Source organism: Acanthaster planci, linkage group LG11 (assembly GCF_054643075.1).
Source record: "Acanthaster planci isolate LZ-2023a linkage group LG11, COTS_SCS, whole genome shotgun sequence".
Lineage (NCBI taxonomy): Eukaryota > Metazoa > Echinodermata > Asteroidea > Valvatida > Acanthasteridae > Acanthaster > Acanthaster planci.
In genome coordinates, this window is record NC_141787.1 from 12988105 (window position 1) to 13014542 (window position 26438).

The window sequence follows — 26438 nt, forward strand, 5'->3', positions numbered from 1 at the left end:
CTTTTCTTTGGCAGTTACAGGTTTCAGAAGTCATGAATATGCAAGATCAATGTGTAGTCTGGAAACATGCCAAATATGTGTCTGTGTTTGCCAGAAAAACCATAATTTGGAAGTTTCTGACTTGGGATGTTACGCATGACTCTCTTTTTTTTTTTCTTACTGATGTTATTGACTGTGATAATTGTAAGGTTTTAATGTTAAAAGTCCAAGGGGACGAGTCTGAAGCTGTGTAATAGTTTGTGTTGTGGAATTGACAGTCTTTCCAAAGATTGTCATTGTTAGTCGTGCAGGCAATTATACAAAGTAAAAGAGTGTCGAGAAATTTGTCAACAGTCAGCCTTTTGTGGGTTTTTTTTGCCCTTTTTTTATACCTTTTCCAGAAAAGTTTGAAAGGTTTTTAGTTCACCTGTAAATAACGCTTATATCTGGTTGGTCGACCAAGCCTGTAAATAGCCTCGGAACGGCAAACTGGCACACATTGAACGGTGTGGTGGTTTGTTCACCCAAAGGAAATTAACCGATAAAATCAAAGGGTTGGGCTAGTGAGTTTGTTTTCTCCCCTTACAGCTGTACCTGTTAACTCTTCACATGTTAGTGGCTTTATCATTCCCGCCCACATGTTTGTCCATTGCCCAACTCTATTAAATCCTGCCATATCTTTCAACATTCAATCAGGAAGTTCTGAGCGACAGAGCACAGTCCCTGTTGCCTTGGCTTGGTGCCATGTGTGAAAGTTCAACCCTAACTACCCCCAAGTCCCTCCAACTTCAACTGTAGGTTTTGTCAGGATTTGGCTGATTTATTACTATGCATTATGAACTTGTTCAAATTCATCGGATTGAGGAGCAAAAGCCGGCGGTAATGGTATTGGATTCTGTTGGAGTGGGGACACAAAACGGGTTGCCCCATGGAGTGACTGGTTAGTGGGTGCCGTGTATTAAACTGTGCTTGATTTTGTCGGGTTGGGCACTGGTACTTTGCAAGGCACCTGTAAACAGCAGAGACCTATCCATACCAAAGGACTCAAACTTCAACACTGTTGATCTTCAGGAGTTGAACGGATTCTGTCCAGTCGCATGCCAGTAGTTAGAGTGACCCCCACGAAGATACAACTTGTCTCTGTTGAACTTAGTTAGGTCCAGTACCAGTAGTATTTCTAGTACAGAAGTTTAGGGGTTAGGGTTACAGTGTGGGTTTTCATGCATTTTGGTTGACTTTAAGGATTCAGAGAGATTCATGGCGAAATTTCCTAGGGAGGGGAGTTGAAGGGTTCTCTTCAGGTATTCCCACCGATCCTGTTTTGTAGAGGAAGGTACAGAAATTATCTCCAACAACACCCTCGAAAACACTCCAACCTTTTCTTGATGAGAAAGCAATTGTAAAGTGAGGACGTGTTGGGTACATCTGTAGTTGCCGTCATGCCATTCTTGGAGCAGGGATATGGGTCTCCTGCACATATTCGTGCACTCAGTTGTGCCACCAACTTCGCGAGGCGAATATCAATTAATTCGGGCCACTTTCACTCCTGAAGCTTTGACAGCATGACACCACCACCCCACACCCCTGGAGACACTGTATTCTGTGGGAGCATGCACACTTTCAAGCCTGGCCAGTCAGGCTGACTGTGTGCTAAATATGAACTTGACCAATGTACTGTACATGGGCCTGTTCTGGCCACGGTTGCTCCATGTCGAGTCCTCAGACTGTGACAAACTGTGACCTGGTATGCATAGTGTTCAAATTCCCTTCACAAGGCAGTATTTGACTGCTTCTTAAGAGAGGACGTATTGACTGTTTTTTGAAAGTCGGGTTTTACATCCAAAAATAATACTGTCCACATGTACATATGCATATGTATTTATACAAGTCCAAATTTTCCCCTGTAGATATTCCCCACAGATAAACTGAGTCTTAACAGATCTGTTCTTAAAGGCTCTGTGGGGGGATGTTGAAGTGAATGGTGGCGTGATCAGGAACCATTAAGCGTGTCACCTTGAAAACTGGTGTCATTATCCCCAGTTTTAGAAGGGACTTCACACCCCCTCGCTGAAATGGCAGGCATGCCAGCCGCTACCCATGCTTGACATCAAAGAGCTCAGTCTTGCGCGAATTCCAAAGGACCGATTGTGGCACAGGTCAACCATCGCAATGATTGCACCCACTGTAAATGGGCCACCGGGGTCATTTGTATCAAATGACAGATGATGACCTTGGCCCTTGGCTTCAGGTGCGGCACTGTTATACCTGTAATACAGTTGATGGCATTAATTTCCTCCTGTAATTGTGTTGGAGGGCGTGATTTGTCCCATCACTTACCAGTGCACTGTCCATGCTAGCCATGGAAAAGGAGCTCCCCTCCTTGGCGCGCCCCCCTCCCCATGAAACCCAAAGATATCTCTACAAATGGCAATCTAATGCTTGTCCAGAGGTTCAGCCATTTTGGAAGCGGAGATAAATATGAGGACAAAGAAAACAAATCCTGATACTTTGACCAAGGTTGAGCTGTGGTCGTGCTTTGTGGGATTTCCCTAATGCACCCTCAACTGGTTTTCTAGTAATTGTGCCGAGCGCACACAGTGTTTTCCGTTCAATCTACTAACCTTTTTCCTTCTTGGAAACAAGCCTTGAAATTACAAGGCTCACAGATACACTGTAAGTCTCTCCCTTCCCCCCCAAAAAAAAAATTTGTGATGTCATGCTCTGTTTTGTAGTTTAATACATTTTTCACAATGCCTCAGACAGTCTCCCTATTTAACATGCAACTTGACCGTGTATTAACATTTGATAATGCCCGCTGAGAAGTGATTGTAAATCATAAATCACACACTGGCGCCTGGATACGAGACGGTTCTGACAATTCTGATTGGTCAAGAGTCTGTGTGCCCGCGGCTCGCCACATGCGTGCCAAGTCCGTATAAGGAGATTCTTTTGGACAAATATAAAATAAAATGGACAGGGGTGTTCAGGAAAATTAAAGTAAAATTCTACAACAAAATCGTTAGAAATCTGCCATATGTCAACTTCTTTTGACTCTCTGACTGAAAAAAGTATTTATGAATGGGAATGACTATGTGCTTGAAAGCGGCCCAAGATATTGAATGCTGATAATGCCTTTGCCTGCTGCTCAGGCATTAGTCACACTCCTGAGCCGATCTTGACCGCACTTTCAAGACCGGCCAAGCACACATTTATTCCCTTACTAAAATAGACCTGTCTATTCTGGTATTTAGCATTACAGGCTTTGCCACAGATAAAAGACAAAATTTGGCGATCAACATTTCTTGGTCTTTGTGTCATGACGCTTTCACTTGGTACCTATCATATTCTGATGCTCATTCCCTACTTTTTTTGGGGCAGGGGATATTCATGTTTAGCCAATAAACCTGTTGGCAAGGACCTTGAATACGCCACGAGTCGCATCAAAGTCAAGCAATTTACGCTTTTGCTATTCAAAGTCACAGTGCATTTTTTTCCCGCCATGGGATGGCAAAGTTTGGGCAGTTTCTGAAAAAAAAAAGAGAAAGAGAACTGTTAACTCAAAGAGAGTCTTAACATGTTGCCAGCTGTAGAATGCGTACGCTGTACAAGCAAAGGAGGCCACTAAAAATGAAATGGAAAGATTCTACTTCAGTATGGTAGCCCTTTTGGCTCCTAAAATTTTGTCAGCCGCGGTTGATATTTTTACACGGATGGCCGCCTGAACAAACTGTCCTTTAGTGTTCACAAACAAAGGTCCGTATTTTGCACCTTGTTGAAACAGTAAAATGTAGAGAGATTCCGGTAGAATAGGTGCCAGCACCGCACATGTATTTTGCCGATGCACTTGTGGTGTATAAAAAAGCTACTTGGCTATGGCTTTGGAAAGCATGTGCACTTGCGGAAGACACTGGCTAGCAGCTGCGACCGTGTCCCTCAGGCATGTTTGTTATTGCCAGCTTGACCAGCCTTGAAAGAGTAAAGGTTGGTGTGATGCAGTTTTCATAAGGGTTTGATTGTGAATTCCATTGGTCACTTTGGTCACTTTAGGGAGGTCACATACACAAAAGGTGTGCCCCAGAAAGATTGTCTGGTGGAGTCGAACCATAAGGGCCCGCGCACCCCTTCATCTGTGTCATTAAAAACACAAAGAATACTTGCCCCTTGGCAATCCACGGTCAACCAGCCAGTTCATGTGGCAACGTCCTCTCGGAGGTGCCCGCAGAAGGAGGAAATGTGCATCTTGGCTGACTGATGCGATTGTCGCTCAGGGGATCGAGCACCCAATAGGGAATAGATTGATCTGGGTCAATTCGTACTGGGTGGAGGGGGGGGTGGGGTGGAGGGGTTGGGGATATAAAAGGAGGGGTAGAATAATTTGTTTCCTAACTTAATTTCAAACATAAATTCAGTAAACTGGCGCAAAAGTGTTTATCCTGAAACATTTTCCATGCATGGTACTGTCCATTCCGATTAGCCTCCTCTTGGAGTAAGGAGACTGATGTTCCAAATGTATTTTGAAAATTGTGTGTGGAACAAATGACCTTGTTTGCTGGTTGAGTACTGTTTTGGGGGAAGGTAGTTCTGTCTTGCAAAGTAGGCACAAATTTCAAATGCGTTGACTGGAAAGTTGAAGGTTGTTGTGATGGAGACTCCTGCGGCTTTCCTTGACCCGGGGCTATTTTGTTAGCGTCTGTGTTTTATTCCAGACTTGCTCGTTACTTATCTTCATTTGTTAAAAATATGCTGAAGCATTTGTCTTGTTCAATTTGCTTCTCCGTGGAAGATTGTCAGGGGTGTGAAGATCTTCACCCAAACTTGCAAAGAGAAAATCTTGCCCTGAGCATATTATCGCTGGAATATTTGTTTCTCCTCTTTTATGAATGTGGTTTTTTTTCCCCCCTGTACCTTGGAAGGTGTCAGAACCATTCTAAGGTAACAGTTTTTGGGGTCAGCGGCCCCCCAAATGATGGATCAGTTTGTTAGTTTCCTCGACTGAGAAAGGAAAAGAGGTGGTGAAGGGGGGGGGGAAGGGAGTGAGTGAGAAAAAGTGGCCCAATTAATAGCAGGTTGGAGAGATTTCCAGGCCCAGGAAAATGTCAAGCACCTTGCGAGGTGTGATAATCTGACTTGTGGCCCTCGGCCCTCCATGAAATGCATGAGCCAGCCTCAATCGCTTCCCTCTCTGTGGCCCTCTCCCTGTGTTTCAGTCATCTGTTAATGTCGCTTGGTCCCTTGATTATTGATGGGAAGGGTCCATGGCTCTATAATGTGTGGATTTGCCGACCCCGTAGCCTCCAGACAAACGTGACCCTGCAGTCAAAAGGGTTTTTTGGGGGGGGGGAGAGGGTAATAGGCTTGTGAAGTCTTCCCCAGGGGAGTGGAGTTTGTTTGGGGGGAGGGAGATCCAGCCCTCTGTCACCCCATGTTTTGTTTCAACTTAGCGGGGGTTGTTGCTAGCCGTCAAAGTTTGCATAATTCTGTCCAGTAACGTTAGCTGCTTCGGCCACGGGTTTGCTTCTAGTTTAAGGTCAAATGTGGAATGTCAGAATAACCCCCAATGAAGCAATGCTGTTTGAACCCAAGGCCTGGTTGTCAGCATCACCTGTGTAACTTGTCAGCTTTCAGATCGACAGAGAGAAAAAAAATTGAACACAGCAGAGAGCGTTTGCAGTTTCAGATGCTCAGGCATCCCAGCTGGAATCTACAGTCATTCCCTCCTGTATTATTGCCATCACAACCATGGCAACCGTACCATTTTACAGTCTGATGTTACACACGTGTACATGTATACTGTAGGCACATTTCAACCATTAAGCAATACCTTCACCTTTCAATTCCTTTCGAAAGGTTTTGGAGGGTGTGGCCGTTTTTCTGAGAGACTTTCCATACCTTTATCGTAGGGGTAGGCCTGTACCATAGCTCAATTTTTCTACATTTCAGTACCTTTCAAAGGGTTCTGAAAGCTTTGGTAGTGCAGTAGCAACAAATTTTGGAGTGTTTTAAAAGGTCCATGATTTTTTTTTTTTTAGCCGTCCACCTAGCAAACAGATTTTGCAAGGTTTTGAAAGGTCAAACCACAGGAGAGTTAAATCTTAGCGCAGGGGTACATCTGAATCCACAAACTGAGCAGAGGACAAAATGGGAGTTTTATACAAGGGATGACTGTGGTTTTTGTCTGACATGTAACGACATGTAAATCCCATCCAACTCCTGAGCAAAGAAAAGAAAGAAAGATGAGAAGTGGAATATTCAGGCTTTTGATTTTTTTAACCTTTTCTTTTCTCCAGGTCTTTGGTTCTAAACCTGGGGCTCACTTGCGCATTTGTATGTGCATTATATGAAGATGTGGGACACTTGGTAGTCCTTTGCCCCTGCAGTAAATGGCTACTTTCCGCCGCATCTGTTGTATTCATTAGTGGAGCAAAATCCGCCTTTTGATCCGTTTTCCAGGAGTGTTTTTTTTTTTCAGAGTTCAGTGCAGAGACGCCCTGGTTTTTCCCTTGATCGTTGGCCGGGTGTGGATAAAGTGCAAGGCCAGGTTTGGGTGGTTGAGGTGACTGGCGCCTTGTGACATGCCGTTTGCATTGGAATGAGTGTTAGGAGAAATTTGAGGGGGAGGATTTGCATTTGTGAGTATTGTGGCTCGTGCATCGCTAGACCAAACTGAATGGAGGTATGGGGCTTGTGACCACAAGAATTGGTCATGTGCCCCATACTGGACGAGAATGAAAATAGCCAGAGTAATTTTTGGTTGAAATTTCGAACCGTGAAGGATCCCAAATGGGGGGAGGGCCCTTGGCTGGGTATCAGCTGACTTGGGTGCTACCATTCAAGATGCTTGGTTCCTAACATCTTCCATCATTAAACGGCGCATTTACAGTGACGTATTTTGCTGTCAGTCAGTCACTCAATTTTAAAATCTACGATTAGGGAAAGTATCCTATCAATGCCCCTCCCCCAGTGATCCCCACCCCCCTTTTTGTTTTATTTAAAGTGATGGCTTTCTTGAGATTCCGCACACATGTAATTTGGAATCTAACAAGGCAAAGTGACAGACTTCTTCAAGGAAGTTCCCAATCAAAGACTGGACTCAGAATTAGGAATGCCACAGAACCTTGTCTCTTTGGAGTTCACAAGTTCAAGATGTGTGTCGGTTCCCCCCCCCCCAAAGATCAGAAATGAAGTCAAGACTGTCATGACTAATTTGCTCTGAGATTGGAACGATCCTGCCATCTGAGCTTCCGGGAACAGTGGGTTCTTCAAAGTAGTAGTCGTAGATTTAGTGGGGGTGGGGGGGACATGGGGATTTTGAGACCCAAATGCCACGACTATAGTTGGCAGCCAAGGCGCAGGCTTATTGTTGGACGTTCCCGGAAGATTTGAATTGCCACCGATTCTAGGAAAGATCGCTGTACTCATGCTGTCTGGAGCAGTCACAGAGCCGTGCCTCACGCAGTCTTCTTGGCCAAGGGAAGCAGTAGGTCTAGCAATTTTATACCTTGTTGTTACCCCCAGATTCTCTCTGACTTTTGTCTCCCTGCGTGACCCTATTATTTTCCCCTGTTAAGTTGTCAGGGCCAGATGTTTAGACATTTCTCAAGTTGAAGATAAAAATCAGAGAAAGGATCCGATGCAGTGTACTTGCATATATCACCTGACATTTTTGGCCCTTTACCTGATTTATATCAACCAGGCTCAAGAGCTTTCAATATAAAAACTTTTGCTTATGTGCTAAGCACCAATCAGCCATGAACCAGTCAAAAGATAGTATAATATCTTTGCTTGGTTTGCTTGGTAACCGGCTTTTGCTAAGCAGGAATTCTATTCACTTCGTTGTGCTCAGCCTCTCTACGTGGAACTGGCCCTACATGTATGTGTGCGGTAGTCAGTGAAGAATGCCGGTTACCACCACCGGTATCCAATTCAGTGAGACAAAGGTCAACTAAACTGGGGTATATTTTCACATGCAAAACAGACGCCCTTGTAGTGCTGAACACCTTGTCGCGGAAGGTTTTGGTTTCGGGTTTCAAGTTTTCATTTGTAATATACAAAATTGAACACAAATGAAAATACGAGATTTCCTCTGTGTGAGGAAGTGAAAACCTTGTGCCCTGTACAGGCTGTTTAATCCAATACTGGATTAAGCATTCAGGATCATTTCTTTAGAATGAAATGCACTCATCAAGTCATGAAGAATTGAGGGGGGTGAGCAGTTGAAGGCAGGCACGTCTCTAAAGGGAAGGCAGAGTGAGCAGCTTCCCCATCAGCAAAAACCATAAGCATCCAAATGAGCTATTCCTGTGACAGCTACAAAGAGGCCACCTGTGCCCCTTGGATGAGCCCAGCACTCCAAGATCATGACCTGTTTGGTTTAATTTTTTCCACGAGGGACAGATTAGCGGCCTTTTTTTTAAGCAGGTCAGGTCGTGACCAGTCAATACCTCATCCCACCCCCAAAATGTATCCCAAGCCCTCACCATTCAACCTTGTACCCACATGTACCTACCCCTACCCCCCAAGCCAATCAGTAAAGAACCCAGTTCTCTGACTTCCTCCCCTCCTCCGAGGCTGGGGGGGGAGTCTTTGACTCATGCTTCTCCTGCTTGAAGGGATGGCAAGACTATAAATATTGATGGATTCCAGGGGGAGGGGAGGTAGAGAACAGGTGTGCCCCCAAAACAGCCGCCAGTGTGTGAAAGGTCTAACTGAATGCAGATGTGATGCCACGCCTAATTACCTGTGGCTGGATCAATTTGGAGGTGCCAGAAAAACTTGAGAAGGTGACGCTGTGTCTATTTTGAGAAGACTAAAGGGAGAACAATATCATTCGTTCAAAATTCATGCATCAACAATACCTGAATAAATTCCTATTACCTGATTGGCCAATTGATGGTCCCATGCTCAGTGGTGCATCCGGGGAGGGGGCATGGAGCTTCCCTCATCCCCATGACATGTTGCAGTCTTTTTTTTTTATAAGGAATTGAAAGGGCTGACACTTTTGAAATGGTACTATCACCAGGGAGGGCATGAGAAATTTCACGGATAGACCGTCATTTAAAAAAAAAAATTCGTTTTGCTCCTCCCGGACCCAATTCCTGAATATGTGCCAGTGATGCTGGTAAAGTGTAAAATATTCCCAGAGGAGATAAAGGAGGCACCTACGCATGGCGCATGGTATTTTCTGCACCTGACACGTCTGGGTTCAACCAACAGTTATTTGTTGCTCAACAAGTTGGCTAGCAATAGGAACTGCCTTGCTGACACGTGGGCTTCTGCACCTGGCGTTAATTCTAAGAGGATATATACATGAACTTCAAAAAGGTTACCAAATGGCAACAAAAGAGACACCCAGCAAATTTGCTTGTGTTAAATGCAGATTCACAAGGTGTGACTAATTGAATCTGCCTGCATGTCGATTTTGTTTACCATGAGCGGAGAATTTCAAATCTTGGAAATGCAATTAACTGAAGAATAAAAAGTCATTTCACAAGGTTACAGATCAAGGGGGGGTGTCTACGTGACTAGTTTAGTTGGGACAGAGGAGGAACAGTTATGCAACAAAACAAAACAAAAATCACAGAATTATTTCCCAATGGAATGTTGTAGGAATTGAGCCTAGACCCAGACTCAAGTCTACTTTGTGACAGACTCGGTCTTGGTGTTTGGAACTCCAAAAAGACTGGAGCCCGGCACAACTGTGTTTTTTTCCTCAGCGTCCCTTCACTGCTCTGATTACACAAGCAAATGAACATAGAATTTCAGCAACCCCTCTCTATCATCTCCAACCTGTGAAATTGTCTCCTGTATAAAAAGTATGTTCAGAATAATTATAGCGGCGCTGTGAACTTTTGGCAATTACTGATCATAAATAGGACTTAGTTTCTGCTGTTCCTACCAGGGTGCATGTCCATTCTTTAGTCATGTCGTTGTTGGTATGTATGAGAATATTTGGTTTGTGGAAGGACTCGGATTGGGCATTTCTGACTTGGACTTGGATTTTTCTGCCTCAGATTCGGACTCAAACCAGTTAAACTCAGACTCAGAAGTGATGGACTTGACTTTAACGCTGGCTTATCGTAGTCAATATCAGATGAGTATGATTCTTACACACCCTCCCCATAAACAACTGTTGCCTCCTCCGCCCACTCCTTTCCCCCGCCCACTCCTTTCCCCCGCCCACTCCTTTCCCAAGGTAACGGACAGCTGCTGCGAACTGGCTTTATGTGTAAATTCTTTACTGAAGGGTGAATGAATCTTTCATCAGGACAGACGCAGAAAAATAAATGAAGTTCATGTAAAGTGTGTTAATGTATGCATTGGTACTAATAATGCACTTTTCACCCGAGGCATTTCCCTTACAAAATACAAAATTTGTGTTACACAAGTGAAAAGTGTTGCATGTATATTTTGTATTTAAATGACTACTGGCAACCATTTTTTCTAACCAGCTACTTTTTTTTTTTCAGGGCGTGTATGTAATCTTTCTTTTTTTTGATTCCCCCAGTGACTTTTTACAAATTTGAGGCCAATCTATTTCATATAACGTCCCACACCGTCACAGATCATGACAAGACATCAAGAACTATTCCAAGCCTCCATGTTTATAAGTAAAATCACATACAAAGCCTCCACATACAAAGCCTCATTTTCGCTTGTAAGCATTGGCCTGTTTTCATAGTCACGCATTCACAGAGTTCAGACATTCATGAAAAATCTTGGAAAATTCCGGGAGAAGATGTCATCCTGGAAAATCATTGAAAAGTAAAATTGGGGGAAATAGGATTTCTTTGAATCCTGTTGTCACAGGCAAAACAGTCATGGAAATCAACATCATGCAAGGTTTATTTTCATGGGCAATGGACCACGTTGGATGTCGTAATGGAAGAACGATACATTTGGCTTTTGCAAGTCTTCTAGTTCGTAATACCAGACTTCTTGTATCTGCAGAATGGCAGTAACCCTAACACTCCTCAGTCCTCCAACAGGTGAAGGATTGAGGAGAGTTAGGGTTAATTAATTGTCATGGAAATTGTTATCTGTTAATTCTGGGAAGTGCTAGAAAAGTCATGAGATTTGGTTTGCAGATTTCTTTTGGAACCCTGCATTTGCCTTTTTTTTCAGATCTTCAGTTCTTTCCCTAATAACCGAAAGAAAAAGATATTGCGGCCGTAAAATGTGCCCAAATAGAAGTGGAGAAATCTTGCCCAAATTGCAGATATGTAGATATCCAGCTGACTTGGACAACATTGACTTGGACACACTTGATGGCATTCATTAGAGTTACTAGAAAAATACATGTCCCTTTCAAAAACGCCACATTAAGGATAAAAATCACAGCCTAATTGTTTTCAAAAATTCCGGTTTTGTTTGGTGTGAATTCACACGCACAAATCAAGAAATGATGACTGTACATCGGGTTTGATTGGACACGGCCGTGTTTTTCCACCTGAAAAAACCCATGCATGTTGCCTCAACACTATTTGGGTTTTGTTGTTGTTGTTGTTGTGTTTCCGTATTTGTGCGCTTTGGAGGGTTTGTATTTGGTTTTCTTAGTGCAATTTGTTTGTCCCGCCAGTAGACAGACTCAGTTCGGTGAAGCGCAGTCCTACGTGCTAATGAGCATGTCTGCACACGTGCACACATATGCACAGCTAAGCTTCCTTCCTTCCTTATACACAGACGAAAGGTGCAATCACCGGGAATGACATCTCGGTCTTGCACTATTCAGCCCCTGCCTTCTTCTCCAACCTCCACCCTCCCCCCCACGCTGCCAGGGCTTTGCTGCGCTTCAGAGCCCACTGATTCCCACCGTGCCCTATCCTTGACACAGACCAGAAAGACAATCAAGAGAGAAAGAGACAAAAAGGAAAGAAATGTAGGGAAAAAATTTACCTCACCAAGCCCCATGGAGTGGGAACAATAGATCACGAATTCTCTGTTCCCCCAAGAACTCTGTCTCTCTTTATCTCTTTTATTTTTCCCACTCTGCGTTTCATTGTCAAGGTGAACTAGTGCATAGCACCGCTGGCCCCGGGAACCCACAGACCTAACCCTGTTGTCAGAGGTTTTTTTCCCCTGTTCTGACTTCCCCTCCCCCCATACAACACCGTGCGCGCCAGGAGAGACAGGAGAATTATTATGAACACCCCCACTGTGTGTCATTTTGAAGTGGGTCATATATGGGCGGAGCTTCTGTGAATGGCTTCACCGAACACACAGAGCATTGACCGAGGACAGAGTACTTTGTACTTGAACCCTTTTCCTCTCAAATATATCTTTTTAGTATTCAATTTTTTTTTTCCGTCGTCACATTTTTTCATTTACTCGGGTGGCGTGCAGTGTAACGAGTGCACCCATAGAGAGGAGAGTTCAGATTGAACAAATTAAATTTTCATTAGTGCACATTTCTTTTGTATGTTGAAAAAAATTAAAGTCCACTCTCTGAAATAATGAGAGTAATTGTTGATTGCCCACCTCATTTGATCATTAATTGACAGCTAATTATGAGCCTCTGTGTTTGGTTTGTTTTGCTCTAGCCAAACATTTTTGAGTGATGTTGGCTGTAGGGATGTGTGATGAAGATGAAATTTAATTTCTGTTTGACAGTTAGCATCTTGTGAAGTGTTAGCTCAGATGTTGGCTGTCTGTTTTGGTTTGGTTTGGTTTTGTTGGTGGTTGGATGTTTGCGCGTTGTTTCTCTATTCGGTTATTGTTTCCAAAGTTGTTGACATTCTGAATGGCGTTCTTGTTTTCATTCCATTTAACATTGTCGCATGCGTCGTTTTTCCTTGACCTCGCCCATCATCAACTCTACCTTTTGTACTGGGTTTCAGTCCTGTTCAGTCACAGTCCTGTTTATAAACATTCTTGCTTTTGTTTCTTCTCCTTATTTTTTTTAAATTTTTTTTTCTATTTTTTCTTGCCCCTGAGGTTCATGTTCTTTTTAAAATGTGTCGGCTTTTCCATCCTTGTTTCTGTTCGCATGTCCGTTTACAGTTTGGCTCACTCATCTCACTGGGTACACAGTCCCTTTGTGACAGTGCTCCTAGTATTTGCGTTCAATGCAAAAGCACCCAAATCTTCTGTATCTTCTTGTCCGTTGTCTCTAGCTGTTCATAATCTTGCCCCTGGCTGGTACTACATTGCAGGGACACTGAAGGACACTTTGGACCGGATTGTGGGGACTTTCACATGTCCCCATAAAAAATGTTGTCCCTATAATAACTAGCATTCAACAGGTGTGTAATGTGTGCCGTAAGTGCGTACGGGTTGGCCTTCATTTCATTATTAGGGGCAGTTTCATTTGTTATGAAAGTCAAGATTTTGTCGGGAGGACAAAAATGTGTCCCCATAATGTTTTTGGTCCTCAAGAGGACCAGTTGTGAGGACAAATGTGTCCCCATAATGGTTTGGTCCTTGTAATGACCAGTTGTGAGGACAAATGTGTCCCCATAATGGTTTGGTCCTTGTAATGACCAGTTGTGAGGACAAAATGTGTCCCCATAATGTTTTTGGTCCTCATAATGACCAGGGTAACAAGGACGGGTGTACTCATTCAAAAAATGTACATGTTGAAAATCAACAACATCAGATGGTCAAAAACTACCTAACCCTGCGTGGAGGGAGTGGCCCTTTAAATATGTATCAAATGTAAAACGACCAGCAATCTGTAAAAAAAAACAAAATCTTGAGTTTCAACCTTGAACTGCAAAGTTGATCCCCAAAATAATTCCCCCTTCAGTACCTTTGAGGTGGGTCACAGAGACCCATTGCAAGTACCGGGAAGTCATTCTTTTCTCTCCTTTGCACTGCTTGTCATTTGTATTTTTCCCCCTTTTGTATTTTGTATTTTTCCCCCTTTTGTATTTTGTATTTTTTCCCCTTTTTGTCAGTGTCCTTGGCACTGAAAGAATTGGGCAAACAGAGTGGAAGCTACAAAGGCCTGGCCATTCATGCGATCCAGGCCAGGTGCAGGCCTGTCGAATCATCTCTTTTATTCCTACATTTCTTTAGCGGAGGCAGTTTAGCTGTCGGAATTAACTGGAATTAACTTTAATAGATCCGCATCATCCATCTTACTCTGGAAATGTTTCAATTGTTCATGGGGTTGGGTTGGAGGAATGCCGCACAGGCATCAATGGGCAATATTTGGGTGACCATAGATGCTTCTGTCTACCTTTGGGCCATTTGTATCGATCTTATACGGCAGTCTGATACCAGGATTTTTTTTTTTTTTCTGTCAGGGTGACGGAAGGTTGAAAATGGCAGCTTGGTAGAAAAATTAGGGCGGGGGGGGCATGCGTTCCCGTGCTGTGTACACGGTGCAGTTCACATCACAGTGTGTGGGGGATGCCATTGCACAGCCAAATTCTCAGAGTATCCCCACGGAGGTTTTGGCAGTGGAAGGGAGATTGTAAGATACATGTGCATGTGAATACAGACTTATTTCCGAAAATGTCCGAATTGGGAGGGGGGGGGAAGACTCAAAGTGAATCGTGATGGTGTTGCTCTTTATAAACTGTGATGGTACCAGTCATCGTTGCCCGTGTGGAACGCTGCTTTTTGGAATTTATCTCCAATTTTGGGATATTCAGAAAGGCTGTTTATACCCTTAGGTGTGCCGTGCAAGAGAGCTAGCGTCCATTCTGGGTCAATTCAGTGTGATCAATTTTAATCTTGCTCCATTACAAAGGAGCAGAGGAGAACGATGCTGGATGTGAATAGCAAAGTACAGCAACTACATGTATTGCTTGTAGCCGTAGTTTTGCTGCGTTTTCTGTTGTCGTTTTTGCCGGCGATGAGTTAATGTGCCAAGGCCTGTTTCCTGAATACCAAAGAAAATGTTGTTTTGAGGGCCTCAGGAAATGTGTTTGTCGCGGACATTTTGACTCCCACAAAACTATTCACCTTCAGTGGTAAACACTGCAAAAGGCATTACTTTTTGTGCACATTCTATTGAAAATATGAGTTGCATATTCTACGCATAATTGAGCAGGAACCAGACTGTGTGCTCAGTGTATCCTTCAATGGCTCTTTGAGAGTAGGGCGCTCAATGGGTCCTACAGCTCATTTACCAGTCCACTCTGAGTCCGATAGCTCAAACAAAGGCCCAGTCTGTTTCCAGGCATATGACGGCTGTCGTGGCTTGATATCCTGCTCCAGGATACATGCATATCCATGGTCCTCAGTGAAAGCAACCTTTTGTTTGTTTGTTTGTTGACGGGTAAAATTTTGCAAGAATGGGTCTCACCCACCCTCCCTCCCACCCTGAATCTGGCAAGATCTGGGTTTGCTCACTGACTGTGGAAGTAAATAATTACCTCTGGATCAATGGTCTGGTACATGTACAAGGAGGTGCTATCCCAAAGACGGGGTACTGAACTTACCCACTTCACCATGCGTACTGCAATTATGCTATCACAAAGCCAATATTTGAGTTTAGGCAGAGACAAGTGCTGTGATAGATGGCACGTACATGTAGTACATGTACTCCGAGTTGTTCCTGGCCCATGTGTACCTGTGTGTACCCCCACCCCCCCACCCTAAGATTCTTTGTCGCCATCGGGTGTATCTACCTCGAGCAGAAGCACCCCCTCATCAGTTGGAAAGAGCCATGTTGGCGGGGGAGTGTTCAGTGTGTTGGTAATGATGCAACCCTGACGCCTACATTTCCTAGTCGTTTGTGAACCAGCCAAAGTCTGTCCCGACCAACGGAGCTTTTGTTGGTCAGAAAATAGCGCCCTTTTGTGGTCCAGCTCGAGGCCCATAGATCTTCGCTGTGTCGGGAGTTGTGTAGCATTTGGTTCTTCCAAGCTGGAAAAAAGCATAATGCCACATTTCTTGCCCATTCAGGAATGCTCTGAAGCAGCTGTCATAAAGCAGAGTGTCGAGGGGGGGATGCTGTGCTATGTGCAGAAGTTCACTTACACACAGACAATATTTGCTCAGCAGAAAGCGGTTACCGGCTAAAATGTCAGATGTTGCCTGTGGGATGAGTGGCTGGTTCTCAGCAGGTGTTTGGCTTAATAGCCGCTATATTGGCTGAGCATATACATGTACTTTTATTGCTATTAATGGACATAAGAGGCATTCACACTTGGTGAAGATGTGGCCCTGAGGTTGAGTGTAAATCAAATCATAGAATTACACAGTATCTTTGTTGGATTTAGGACATTGGTGTGGTTCGGGTTTATTGAAGTAAAGCAACCGAAATTGTGAATATTCTCCATAGTACAGAATTGAGGGAAAAATCACTTTCTCACGCCTGATTAATGAGAAAAACAGACCGATCCAATAATGAATTGATCAACTCCCCTCTGTTCCACAGAGCTGCATTTGTCTGTAAAATTCTACCCGGTCTTTCCTGGGATACCATCTACTGACCCTAACACTTCCACAAGGCCTCCCGCTATTATATTACCCTTTCCCACTTCAGAAATTAAATGAAAACTGCAGGTCACCGTGAAGAGCCATTGAACCCATCTGCGTGTGCCATGTTGTTTTTGCTGTAAATCTACAACCATAAATTTTTTTTCTCCCGATCTGTCTCTTTTCCAGTTGCCCCTTTGAAATCCCGTCCCGTACTCAACAAATGCCAAGCCCAGCATTGGTTCACGGTTGGCCGACCAGCCATGACCGTTTTGAAAATTACACAAGCTTTTTGTATCATGGACGGTTCCGGGATCTCTTATTCAATCGGAGCTTGGGGAGAGAAATCATCTGATACCTCCTCCCTCTCTCCCCCTTCCAGCCTTGGCCGTGGCATTAGTGGAGGCTAAAGCAAATTCTGAAAAGAACCAGGGAAAGTTTGTGTAAATACCCCCGGGCTGTTTACGGCTCTTTGTGTAAAAACTCAGCATCAGATGATGCAACAGATGCAGGTTGGAGTTTACAGTAATGATAAACAACGTGCATGCATTAGGAACAAATATGCACCTGTTCATAGTGCTAATTACAATTAGCCCCGCTCATCAGGCCACAAGACCAACTTGAGCGTCTGGTATCAGGGCACACCTGGGCTCAACCCGCAATGTACCCATTATACTCCTAGATTGAGAGAGAGGCCAGCTGGGGTAAAGTGGCTTGCTCAAGGTCACAACATGTAACCAGCTGCTAGCTTCAACCCCCCCCCCTGTCCCGCTCCCTCCTCCCCCCCTCCACACAGTGACGGAGGGTTCACAAACCCTTCATGCGAGCAATACACCCATAAGAAATTTGTAATATATCAGTAATATGCTACGTTTTATGCTGTGGATCTTTTCTTCTGGTCATTAGATACATGTACCTGCCTAATTATCTGACATTTTATGTTCCTGCAGTAGACAATGTGTTAATTGAGGTTTGTTAACTGTAATACACTTATAAGGGGTAATTGCTCCAGCTTCTCATTATCCTATTGGCTTCTCCTGTTGTCAGACTCCAAAGAGAAGAAAAGTAACCGTAAATTTAACAAGGAAGAGAAGTCTCTTGTTTAGTCAGATATATTTTTTTATTTATGAGAAATCTATCTGTCTGTCTGTCTGTCTGTCTCTCTCTCTCTCACTCTCATTCATTCATTCATTCATCCTGGCTTTAAAAAAAAAACTACTATACCCGACTGTAAATTTTTGATGTATGTATCATTTTCTTCTGATTGGTTAACAGGAACAGTCTGTTCCCGGACTCTTCAGAGAGAAAGAGCAGCCTTGAAGACAGCACTCTGGGCACGTCATCAGGCTATTCTTTATTCAGCTACTCCTCTCCGTGGTCCGGTGGCAAGCAAGAAGGTAAATAACCCATGGTTTGTCACTCACCGTGGCACTCAATTGGGCGCTCAAGACTCGATGCCGAGTTTCCTTTGCCATCATTGGTTTACAAACCCCTGCACACTCTTGTACTTGAGGGACTGGGTATTACCCCTGATTGTCATGCCACTTGTCAACTTACCCCTGGAATGACTGTCCACCTGTCATTGAATACCTGTCACAGGGAGGGACTTCTTCAGCCACTGTTACTTTGCACGGGATTCGGCACCCGTGAAAGTTTGCTAGTTTAACGCTGTTCACGAAACAGGCTTAGAGAGGTACAGCTACTGTTAGGGTCTCCCTGCGTATTTCCAATGGAGCATAAACCTAGACCTAGCTCTAGACGAGATTTGGATGCAGCCTAAGTATGAAGAGTCAGGGCCGACGGACAGTGACGGCAGCAAAAAAACACCTGCGGGGGAGTGGCATCCTTTGTTGATAATTTCCAAAGGAGCAGTTTTATTGAACATAGAAGAGTTTTAGGGGGTTTTAGCAAAGATCATGTTTACTTTTTAGTGAACATGTACTTTTGTCAGGTTTGTATTTTCTAAAAGATCAGTTGGGTGAATCGTTTGATGATCATGGTCAGCCAAGCAAAAGGAGCCCACGAAATGAAAGATTTAATGAACGGCAAAAGAAACATGTACTGGAGTTTTTCCCTTTCTTGTTATCTTTGTCTGTGTGGCTTTGCTTGATTAACCGCTGTGCAGTGCACGTTGGCAGGTTCGGTAATCCGTGGGAGTTCTGAGGTGGCTTAAGTTTCCACGGGTATTCACTACGATGGGAAAAAAAGAAATGTTATGCACAGAGAGAGAAAACAAGGGTGTTCTATCTTTCATGTTTACTCAACCCTAGATTAAAAATTTGGCTCAGGGACACAGTTTGCACATAGATTAATGTAAGATTTGTAAGTTCATTGTTTGTCAACATGTGCATGAACAGTAGGTTTTAACAGTGTTGTATTCAAGTCCATCACTAGTCATTCAGTCTTAAAAACCAACTCTCAAGCTATTCAAATGAGCTGTGACAAAAGCATTCTTTTGTCATTGTTTACCCTTATGCCCAAGACTGGTCTTGCGAAAGGACTTGTGATGGACTTGTGGAGAGACTTGTGAAAGGACTCATGATGGACTCGAATACAACACTAGGTTTTACATATTTTCAATGAAATGTAAACAACTGATATCTTGACTGGGCAGACTCTTACATCAGACTCAAGGGGTGCACTTGGGACGTCCACCCCGACCGCTCCGCATCAGTTGTCTTTAACGACAAAGATAAGATCATTTGCTGTTCATAGACAACTGGACAGTGGAATTCCTCCCTCCTGTAACGGCGCTCGTGGTCTGTCTGTATTATATGGTCTGACCACCGAGGGAACAAAAAAAAAAAACTAATCTCTTGAAAGGCCCCTCGGTCAATTTGGAAACACCCTAAGGCCCTTCACACCTAGCAGCAATAAGAATAGCTTGGCATCGGGGATGGGAAGGCTGGATGGGCAGGTGATTGGTAAATGTTAATGTTCAGTATTCACTGGGCCGCACAGCGTTCCATTCACAGCTCACTTCAGTTCAGTTAAAGTGTCCTCCTTTCGTCCTGCAAAAGTACATTGACTTTTTGACAGAATTCAGTAGTAACATTGTTGGAGATATCAAAGAAGATGCAAAGTAACAATTTTTTTTAAAAGATGGTTTTAATTATTCAAAACAGATTGACAGCTTTTTCCAGTACAAAAGCACACTTTTCTGTGGGCACAATTTTGGTATGCTACCGCATTGCCGTTAGAGACAAAATGAGTTGAATCCTCCATGGTCAGAGAAACTCTAACAGAAAGCAATGATGTTAACAGTGAAGAAGCTTTTAGGGTTTTTTTTTTATCCCGTTGTGCAATATTTCTACCAGCAAGTTGGCCACATTTTTTAAAACCACAACTACAGCACATCTGCTGGCAGTGGCAGGAGGCGGCAAATTAATTTGCACACTTTGGTGGAATGAAACAGCAGAATGCAAAAGCTTGAAACTTCCTTCAGTATAAAGACAAGTGATTCTCTTTCTTAATTTCCTTACAGTGGCCAGAATTTGCTCCATTTCTTGGGTCAAATGTGCAGAGGCGGCGCTCCAACTCTTTTTTTCCTATGTCTGATAATGTTGGCATCGCTGAAGATGGGATTCACTTGTATAAAATTGACCTTGCCAGCCTAATTTATCAGTCTTTTTTGCCCCGACCGATTGGCCTCGTTGTCGTCATGTGCTGTCGGACAAACATTGATTCATGTGTGCAATTTGGGGTTACTGGAGCACAAAAGTATCAAGTACGTCATTGCTGCAGGCAGGCTGGTGATATTTTGGGTGGGTTTTTTTGGCGGAGGGGGGGTGTGTTACGGGAGACCAAATGTCACGACTGTTCGGGGGTAGGCCGAGCTTCCGGATTGGTGCGTGGGATGGAGGAACCTCGTTAGTTCTTAATAACTTCACCGTCAATCACCAATGGGGATCATGAACGACCCTTGTCCTCATCCACATTATCATGAGGAGACGGCTGGTTCCATTTTCTGTTGGGGAGGTGTCAAACACATGAAAGGGTTCTTTAAAAAAAATGGATAATCCCTCATAATTATATTTAAGAATGAATTACAAAGTATCACAATCACTTTCACTAAGAGCAGACAGCTGAGGAGAATTCAGAGTTGTGTGATGGGAGGTGTTAGCAGGGGACATGTATCTTGCTCCTGTCCATTGAGAGTCCATAACGCAGGGACCAGGGACCAGTCCATCTTGACGTGTCCATTGTCAGGCCATATTCGGCAGTTGTTGCTGTGTCTAGAGACAACATGTAGGCTTTAATGGCCACAGATTTATGTTCTTCTGGTTTGAGTGGAGAATGTTTGTGTTCCTTTTAATTCACACCAACGCAAGATTTTGGTAATTGCCGTTTTACTCGAGTTGTTGGGCTTTGTTACCGGTATACTAATGTTTCTCCTAATTTCATGAACATTTAAGTTTGACCGCCGGTCAGCTCAACTTGTGCCCTTTCTCTCTCCTGTCCTCCGCCAGGTCACAACCTGAACCCTTCCCCCTTCTCCAGCTCGCCCAGCTCCCCCCGTTCCCAGTCCCCCGCTACCCAGACCAAGAGCCAGCTGGGCGGCGGTCTGGGCGGGGGCCTGGGATGGGGCTCAGAGAGGGGGGTGGCAGGTGGGGCGGGGACCTGGAGCAGCCGACCAGCCCGGAGCCACCAGCTCTCAAGCTCCCCAACCAGCGGCCTGCTGCCGGACTCCATACAGGTGGGTAGAGGGGGAAATGTCAGTCTTTGCTTATAACAATATGCAAGTTACCCACGGCCATGGAAAATCTGGGGAAAAATGTCCTGGACAGTCTTGGAAAATTCATGAGAAAATTGGGGATAAAACAGGGTGTCCTGGAATCCTGTTGTCCGAGGAAAAAAGTCATAGGAAAAAATCATGGAAATCAAGATCATATAAGGGTTATTTTTGATGGGTCACTTTTGATGCAATAATGGAATAATGATACATTTTGCAGGCTATCCTTGTCAGTTGGTAGTAATGACTGTGGCAGTCTCCTAGTTCAAAATATCAAACAACCTTTCTCTGCAAAATGACATTAAAATGTCATGGAGATGTTATTTTAGCCCTGGAAAGCCCTGGGAAAATTCATGGAATTTAGTTTTCAGATCTCTGTGGGAACCCTGACATATGCCTGTGCATATCTTCATTCCATGTAAACTAGTCCTTCTAGTGATAGTGCCTGCTTTTTACAAGTATGGAAACATAAGTGATGTTCTCCTGATTGAATCTGATTGAATCAAATCGAAAAGTGTGACATTTGTGGCTTCCTCCAAATCTCTCTGAAAATTTGATAAACTGATACATTTTTGGAACCATATTCTATTTATTCCTCTAGCAAAGTCAGAGTCAAATCCACCCACAAATTCCACCCGTGCAGCATAATTCTTGACTTGTGCCACAATAACCTTTAGTAGTGAATTATCTGACCAGCCACTGTGTATGCTATTAATAAAGTGAGGGTGAAACCTGAATTTTCTATGGAATCTATTTGTAATATTCTGAATGAATGCTGAACTCAGTTTTTGATCATTGGTGTTTGGTGAATTTTGGTTCTGTTTATTTTGGATGTGGACAAATACATGTACTGTAGTTAATTCATATTTGAAATGAAATTGCACAATTGTCTTTTTAGGGTAAGTTTTCATTCCGTTGTTTGAATTCAAAGCGGATGATTTTGGAATGAAAGGCTTTTCGCCAAACCGTGTGAAATTCATGTCAGTCCTTTTGTCATTTCAATGCAGTCCATCTGGTCCAGCCCCCTGGGAAGCTCCGCCCACAAGCCTTCCCCTCTGGAGGAGTTGCTGAAACGCCAGCAAATGACGGACCAGAGGTGAAGGAAGCTACCGAAGAAACCAAATGGAGCAAACAACGTAAAAAAGAAACCATGACAACGGAGAGTGAGAGGCGCATGTCTCATCTGTCGCACTGTCTGTCAAGGGGGTGTATGTGTGTGTGTGTGTCACCCTGTCTGTCACCCTGCTCGTGACTGGATATCTCACTTGAATCTTCAAACCAGGTTTGTATCATCGCCTGGTTTGGGGGAAGTGCCAAAAAAAACAAGAACAGTAAAATCAATGCATATGATTTGTTGTGGTTGAAACAAAGAGCTTGATTCAGAATAAGTAGATAGAAGGAATTCTCTGTATCACCGGATATGTCGCGGTATGTGTAGAACGTTATGCCACTGCACGGGCAGCAGCTGATTGCATGCACACTGTGTGTCAGCCTGTTCTGTCACCGGACTTGCCAACCAGTTTGTCACTATGTGCGTCGTCTGGTGTGTCACTGGACATGACTGGATGAGTGGTACATTCGGTTGGACCTCACTGTCCAGGCTTCGCTTACCAAAACGAGATGCTGAATTCAACAAGTTTGGAGTAATGCATCACCATACTTTATACCAGTTTCAACCGGTTCTATGACAGTAAAAATAATTATAAATTACCTGATATTAACCACGTTTAGAGGTTTATGAATTGATATCACTTTTTTTGTGTTATTTATGAAGCCACGGGGCTGTTTGATTGTTACTTGGATTCTGTCCACAGTTGACAGTGGTTATTGACCAATTCTGAGCGAATGAATTCGTCATTCATCGGGGTCACAACCCGATGAATGTTCCAGTTCAGTTGCCTTTTTTTCGCTTGCGATGTTGAGGGTTAACAGTTTGAGTAACGGTATCGGTAAACCTTGCACATAAGCCTAAAGTGGAAGGGGGTTTTAATAAGATGCTGATAATGGTTTATACAGACTTCTTTTTGCTCTTATTGGCTCCGAACGAAACCTACCTTGATTATCACTAGATATGTCATAGGTGTATGAAACCAGTGTATAGTAGAATTAACACACTCGCAAATAAACATATTTGTGCCTCATTTTCAAGAGCAAAAGCTCCTGAAATTTCTCATTTATTTTTAAAGCGATTATTTAGGCTTAATGATAGGATCAATTAGGGGGTAGACTCAAGTTTGACACGACGTTTCCAACTGTCACTGCGTAAATCTGAGAAACACTAATATCCTGTATTTGTATTAGACAAAGTAGACGACGGAATCACAGTTGTCAGTAGCCACTTGCACTCAGCAAGGATGGTGTCGTTTGATGCGAGGGCAGATCAGTGGCTCAGTCCGTGTTTGGTCAGACTGGACCAGAATCTCAGAACTCTTGGCTGTAGGAAAGCATCATTAGAGACATCAGCGGGGTACCAGTGAGAATGCACCAGCACTGGTTGGAACTGGTTCAGCCCAGTTTCATCTTGATTGGATTTCACTAAACAGAGTCAGACATTTTTGGTTTCAATAGTGTTAGCGAGTATAGGACACTGTAGATTTTTTTTTTTTTTAGTTTTTAAAGCAGGTCAGTCCCTTCTCTGTTAATGTGAATTCTCTCATAACCTCAGTTTGCCCTCATAGTCACACAAAAATCCTTTTCATCGACTTTTTTCCTTCATTTGATGAAGCAGTAGCAGAGTGGCTTTTTCTGCCAACTGCTTGTATACATTGGCAGTGGATGTTATTCTTAACCTCCCTATGTTCTTGTGCATTTTATTGCTCATGTTCAGTGATGGGTCCCAGTCAAAAGTTCAAGGGGATTTTTTATAGGCTATCAACCAACGGTTCATGTCTGCTGGCTGGATCGAGACAGAGGTAGCTGTTACCAAATGTATCTGGTCGTGCCCAGCTTTATTGACGCTGTGTACTTCCCACATTGATTGGAGTCCACTCTCTGGTAGTACTTTCCACTTCCTGTGTTGCATTGGCTGAATGCCCAGGTTCAGGGGCTGTCATTTGACCTATGTGTCCACGTGGAGATGGGATGGGAATGGGGAAGTGAGCTGCTCAAGCCCCCACGAGCTGACCCGGCCAGCCCCCTTCCACAATCCCACCACACCCTTAAGTAGCCTGCACACCAGGAAGCTCGTTCTCAGTCCAACTTTGCTTTTGTGGCAAACTTGCCAAGGCGTTGACAAGAATTTTCAATGAAATGTACAGCAGGACCTCGAGTCCACCCTCGCAGTGTGGAAAGGTTCTCTCTGCGAGATGTAGTTTATTGGAGCAATGTTACAAGTTCAGCATGTTTAACTGAATCAGCTGAAGGTGGTGCCGTTTTGTCCGGAAACGAATTGTAGCAGTCCATCCTTGCAACCTGCTCGCATTATTTATCAGAGCACAGGGGACCAGTTGCATGGAGCTGCTCCGTACGGGAACTACATGTACTTTACTTTGTGAGAACAGGTTACCGGCTAAGTTACCATGCAGTGTATATTGCTTGTGATCGGCTCTTTACTGATACTTGCTTAGTGCATAAACCTGCTCAGCAGTATTTCTTGTATGGCAGCTACATGGAATTTGCCCCTTGTTGTTTTTTCACTTTTAAGCGGATTTTTCGTACCCTGTCCATCTAGGATCAGATTTTTGTCAAAATGTTGTCAAGGTAACACAGGTATTTGGAACTGGTTAGAAAAAGTTAATGTGCACATAGCTTTATGGGGACAAAGTAAGTGGCTGGGTGGTTCCCAACAAAAAAACTGAAGGCGTGATATTTAGGCAAGGGGGACAGTAAATTTGGGTTGATGTTAAGAAAGCTGCTTCAGTGGTAAGCGTTAGTCTTGCGTACATGTACACATGCTGTATCCATCAGAAGAGAATATTTTGTGGAAAAAAGCAATCTGAAGCAATTTGAAGAGTTTTGTTTTCATGTCAGCAATGGTTGTATGATGGACACTTCATTGACTTTTTCTTTCTTATCTGTGTACAAATGTCGGAGAGTTTTTGTTCCAGTGATATTACTGTGTTTGGGGGATTTCTTTCTCAGAGATCTTTTGGGGAAGGGGGAGTGGGGCTGGTCTTGAGTAAAGAGAAATAAATTTGAAAGTAAAATATGGCATCCGATTGGGAGAGACTGAAGACTTGCGCCTGCTTCCTGGTGTCGTTTCTGTTGGTTTCTGAATTTAAAGTGAGGTTGTTTGCAACTTGAATCAGCACTTACTCAGAAGAAATTTTTATCTATGAACAAAGTGGATCAAGTTCTTCCATGCCCTAATTATGTTTTTGGGGGGGGTGTCTGTGGATGGGGGTCATCATTCACTAATCACTCTCCCGTTAGAGGTCTGATTGTACTTGAGCAGGTTTGCAGATCCACCATTCCAAACGAATGAGAGTAAACAACCCGCATGTTCTGGTCGGTTTTCTTTTATGAAGATGAGGGAAAGGTCTAGTAAACCCGACCTACTTCTGCCCTGAACTCAGCATCCAACAAAATAGCACAGTGGATAGCAGCTACACTAAAACCACTTTTTTTTTATTATCACTGACTGGTTGGAGGGCTGGTCTGCATGAGGGAACATGTCTAAGCACAGATGCACAGGACCTACACTGTTTTATATTAGTTTAACCGCCCAAAAGAGTGATCTGTTGTTCTGCATATATCTGGTCTGCCAAATTGTCCAAAGGTGTGTGCAGACCAGGGTGACAACATTAGGCTTCCCAGTCTCTTTGCTGTGATGAGCTGGAAATCAAGCCGGGGACTAGGCGAAACGGGATCCTGTTGTGAAATGGGTTTTGAACTGGAATGAGGCCCAGTGGCACGCAGAATTTGACGTAGGAGAGAATGGGAGACTTTGAGAGACTTGGTGGCGACAAACATGCCAGTCCTTTTTATCAGTTCTGAGCGTGAGCGTCTTGTTTTGAGCATGCGTGCATAGTTCTGAGCACGAGCAATATCTAGAAAAAGGACCAGCATGTCTACTGCCACCAGCGTCTCAGTCTCCCATTGGCTGGCAGCAGTGTTATTGTGGTGAATTTATGAGCAGAAATAGTGCCGAGCAGTCAGAATACAATATGCCGTTTGATCGTGACATTTTTGGCATTTAATGTGGTTACCCAAAAAGAGGCCAATAAGAATTTGACGTATACCAACAAGAATGCAGAGTTGCAAATGAAATCTCTCCAGCCAAACCAGCACTTCGATTTGAATTGACTCTGCATCAGTGGTGGTAATTTTCTGCTATGTTTTTTCCCATTACACCGATGTTTGTATTCACAGTGTACTCTCAGTGTGGTCTGGGAGTTGCAAAAGAAGCGCAAGCTTAATT

At 43.7% G+C, this 26438-nt stretch overlaps 1 protein-coding gene across 1 annotated transcript in view; it reads left to right on the forward strand.

Annotated features, from left to right (window-relative positions):
- Positions 1 to 25251, forward strand: part of smg7 (SMG7 nonsense mediated mRNA decay factor) — a 42255-nt gene extending 17004 nt beyond the window's left edge. The window contains exons 15-17 of the mRNA XM_087143312.1: positions 17623 to 17744; positions 20817 to 21043; positions 22087 to 25251. Of these exons, the coding sequence (XP_086999438.1) occupies positions 17623 to 17744; positions 20817 to 21043; positions 22087 to 22179 (442 nt within the window). The 3' untranslated portion in view covers positions 22180 to 25251. The remainder of the gene's footprint in view (positions 1 to 17622; positions 17745 to 20816; positions 21044 to 22086) is intronic.
- Positions 25252 to 26438: the final 1187 nt, after the last annotated feature.